At 38.8% G+C, this 4,042-nt stretch overlaps 1 protein-coding gene across 1 annotated transcript; it reads left to right on the top strand.

Moving 5' to 3' along the window:
- Nucleotides 1-1,229: 1,229 nt before the first annotated feature.
- On the top strand, nt 1,230-3,532 carry LOC138015256 (neuropeptide FF receptor 2-like). The gene has a single exon (XM_068862222.1). The coding sequence runs from the start codon at nt 1,374-1,376 to the stop codon at nt 2,484-2,486; it is 1,113 nt and encodes a 370-aa protein (XP_068718323.1). The 5' UTR covers nt 1,230-1,373; the 3' UTR covers nt 2,487-3,532.
- The last annotated feature ends 510 nt before the right edge of the window (nt 3,533-4,042 follow it).

Here is a 4,042-nt window from a genome sequence, read left to right as displayed (position 1 = left end):
TTTTGCAAGTTTATGGACCGAGCCTGAAAGCCCAAGTCCATAAACTTGCAAAAAAGAAACGAGGCCAATATTTTCTCAGTAAGGATCGAATAAGCTGGTTCAACAAGGTGTCTATTATAGTCTTATTATATTGGCGTTACTCGGCGACCTTGTTATTGTTTCCTTTATCTTCTTCCGATTCTGTCTGGGTACTTGCTTCTTCGTCTGCTTCTGTTGACGGTTCTGGAAAGTAAAATTCGAATTGGAACTCCTACATGACTAAACAAGAACATTTCTCGCATTTTTCGTTTTTGTCTGAGAAAATGGACCTTGAACAATTTGCAACCTAGTGAAGCCGCTTCGTGACGGATCCATCCTAGCAGTCCGCATTGCAAAATTCGGACCGCTGAAAGAACCAATCAGAATTTCGCTCCTTTTCATCTCGGACCAGTTTGCTTCTAAAATAAGACAGATTATTATTCAACTGCAGTCAGTAGAGTACAAATAACACCCAAACGAAAACAAATATCTGACACGGTATTTGTACTCAAGGAGACCAGATTGACCGGTTTTTTTACAAATGTATTAATCTTACGGAAGCGATAGAAATGGCTGAAAATTCTAGTTTTTTTCTTGGAAGAAAACGATGAGTGCTTGCCAAATTTCCTGATTTTTGGCGACAACGAGTTCCTAGAGACAAAAAATACAATATTACAATTGGACCAAACTGCCCGGAAATTTACTGGCACCTGCATCATGACGTCCTTTCAAATAATTCATACAACTGCATCAACCCTGATAACTAACGCATCAATTACATGCACGTTTACTTAACATCCTTCGAATTATTATTGGTATCATATCTGTGCGTAGGCAAGTACCTCTTTTGCACTTTAACAAAGTGGCTAAAATAAATATATTGCGTCGATGTCAAATTAAAAACTGAGGGAGTAGCACTCCTCCAAACAAATTAAAAGTGCGCACATAATTAAAGCAGTTATTGGCCTTCAAGTGTTTTTGCATCTGGGTAAGAAAGAAACGTATGACACTAAGAAAACACCTGGACGTTGAACTTGACTATTCTTTAAGATTTGTAAGAACCTAGCATCTTTAAAGTACGTTCTTAAGTATAGCTCTTCTGATTGGATCCTCCATTCTATGCAAGTTTTCCTTCGATTTAATTGTAATCCTGACTTGTTTGCACCCATCGGAACTAATATTAGCACAGTTCATCAAATACATTACACATGTACCCTTTATAATGACCTCGTGGTCTGATAGATTGCCACAAGACTGATATGATTTCAGCTGGAATCGAAGACGTTGTCGATGATCAAGGCAAACGTTATTTCTGAAGGTTAAAAGGAAAGCTCAGAAGCCAAAAAGGAAGCGACATGGCAAACTTTAGCGCGAGAAACAACGTTACTCACCCACTCAGTCCCCCCTGCTCTGACTATTCGCTTGAAGCCTTAAAAGTTAGCGGAATCTTTGGATACGTTTTGCTTATCATTGTTGCTTTAACGGGTAACTTTCTCATCGGGTTGATCGTATTCAAGACGAAATCTATGCGTATAACTATCAACTACCTCATAGTCAACATGGCTATGTCTGACCTCATCATTCCAATTTTGGCATTTACGCGTGTCGTGACAGAAAAGTACATTGGTCACTGGCTCGTAGATGGTCCGTTCGGTTTGGTGCTGTGTAAATTATTTTATTTCTTTCTGGATGTTCCTATTGCTGCGTCTGTCCTGAGCTTGACCTTGATTGCTGTGGATCGATTTGGCGCGATAGTGTTCCCGTTTCGTCCTCCAATCGTCAGCTCTAAACGATGCCCTTACTATATCCTTGCGATATGGGTCATCGCCATGGCTCTCCATTCCCCGTACTTAGCTGCGCGTAAGATAAGCACCACCAAAGGGAAAACATTCTGTACCTTGCAATGGACTGGTGCCTTTGGGATGTCATCATCGCTGAGCCGTTACCTCTTTTCCATGTTTCTTGTCTTGGTCCTTGTACCTTTCACCGTAATGACCATTCTTTACTCGGTAATCATAGCCAAGGTGAAATTGCAGAGGATGCCTAAGAGCGAATCAGTAAATGCCAAGGAGCAACAAAAACGCATAAAAAGAGAAAGGAATGTCCTGAATATGGCTCTTGCCATAGTTCTTGGCTTTGCTTTATTTTGGGCACCATTCAACATTATCGGATTTTTGTATTTTTTTGTGTGGGACTCGGACATAAAGAATATGCCAAGCGGCTGTGCCTTTCAGATTTTTTTTTCTTTCGCTAGTTTTATGGCCCACGCAAACTGCGCCTTAAATCCATTCATATGCTTCTGTTTCAGCGAAAACTATCGCAGAGCTCTCAAGAGTATATTTACCTTTAGCCCACAGAATTTCGAATGCTCATGTTGTGGCCCGACACGAAAGCAATCATGGAATGTTAAGACTATGGCGATAAAGGAAAGCGGCCTGGAAAATGTGACTATGACATCTCTTACTTAGTTTTTGTGCGTCAAAGCAACCACATCTACATGGATATTATAAAAACGAAATATATCTTTCATTTCACACAATTTTGGAGCTGCAGTGGTCAAATAGTTGGTGTGTTGTGATTTCGATCGATAATTTAGTTGTCTCGTCCAAACCTAATAGTTTATGTCCGCATTTGCCTTTCAAGAAGAGGGGAGTAAAAATTCGGTTATGATGCTTTATTTGTGCTATCAGTTTCATATTCATGCGTTTAACATTTACCCGTAAGGGGAAAAAAACCGCGCTCTGTTCTCATCACGTTTCGTCAATATCATGCAGTCAGGTGTTTAGATGTGCGGAAGTGCTGCTCAGTGTCCGGGTAACTCTTCACGATTTAGATTCACAACCAATTGTTTGTGTTTTCACTGTCATACAAAATGTTCAATGGTTCCGAATTAACACAAAGAATCGCTCTCGTACCATGCATTCACAGGCTCCCAAACATTATCACTGCTTTCAGGGAGACAATTAATTAAACCAGGAAAATCCAATTGGTGCTAAACGATTTAATTCACCGAATCATGTGCAGGCAACTTGGAACAGTCCACCTTAGGACTATTATTAACCGCTAAAATTATTATACGAGTAATGTTCACGGGAACACGATCAGATATGTTTCAAATTACATTTTACTACCTTTCACTTAGTAACTAAAGTGTTCCGACCTTCAAGTTAAAGTTAGCCGCACCTTTTGTAAATATTTGTTACAAACGACAGGTGTATTATCGAAAACTTTGCAAGTTGGTTCTGCTTCCTTTCCCAGTGTCATTTACTGTATCAATATTAACTTTTTAAATGACATCTTTCGTTTTAAATGCAAATCAAGTTTAGCTGAAATCTAATCCAATTTGTTTTCGTTGCCTCCTCAATTCGACTTTGTTTTGGTTAAGTAAAGCTTTGATTTATGTTGTAATATATTTAACAAGCGCGCGATGATATATATAGCCAACGGATTTCATATCCAACAAACGCGAGTGGAATAATTGTATTAATAAAAACGCCCGTAAATTATGGATAAATCTTCGCTACTTTGTTTTTTAAAAACAGAAAATGTGATGCGTACAGTTAATGATATTATGTGTAGAGCGAGGCATAATAGCTCATACAGGGAAGATGTCGTTGACGTCACCTATTACGGCTGTTTATACGAGAGAAAATAAGCGTGAACGTAGATTTTGTGCCATTTAAACGGGGTGTTCGCGTCTTATGTAAGCCGCGGCCTATTTTCTCTCGTATAAACGGCCCTATTGTCATTAATGCGCCAACCAGAGCCCCATTGCTGTCGAAACAAAAGTTTTTTTGTTCCTGTGGTTGGCAAATTTGTCTGAATAACAAAAGCACGGTTTGTAAAAAGATATCTTCTCTATACCATGTTCGCTAAGCCGATCAAAACTCTACTAGAATTGCGTTATCCGATGATCTAGTTGTCAATAAAATATAATATCTGGTTCAATTAACCATCATGGAATTTTTTATGTATATTATAAAAAAGTAATCACATAATTTCTGTCGTGTAATCTATCTTTAAA

This window comes from Montipora capricornis, chromosome 9 (assembly GCF_036669925.1).
Source record: "Montipora capricornis isolate CH-2021 chromosome 9, ASM3666992v2, whole genome shotgun sequence".
Classification (NCBI taxonomy): Eukaryota; Metazoa; Cnidaria; class Anthozoa; order Scleractinia; family Acroporidae; genus Montipora; species Montipora capricornis.
The sequence above is the reverse complement of the archived record's forward strand: the minus strand, read 5'-3'. Positions and strand labels throughout refer to the sequence as shown.

What these genes read in the sequence shown, in the direction of transcription:
- LOC138015256 (XM_068862222.1), top strand. Translation starts at nt 1,374, where the DNA reads ATGGCAAACTTTAGCGCGAGAAACAACGTTACTCACCCACTCAGTCCC.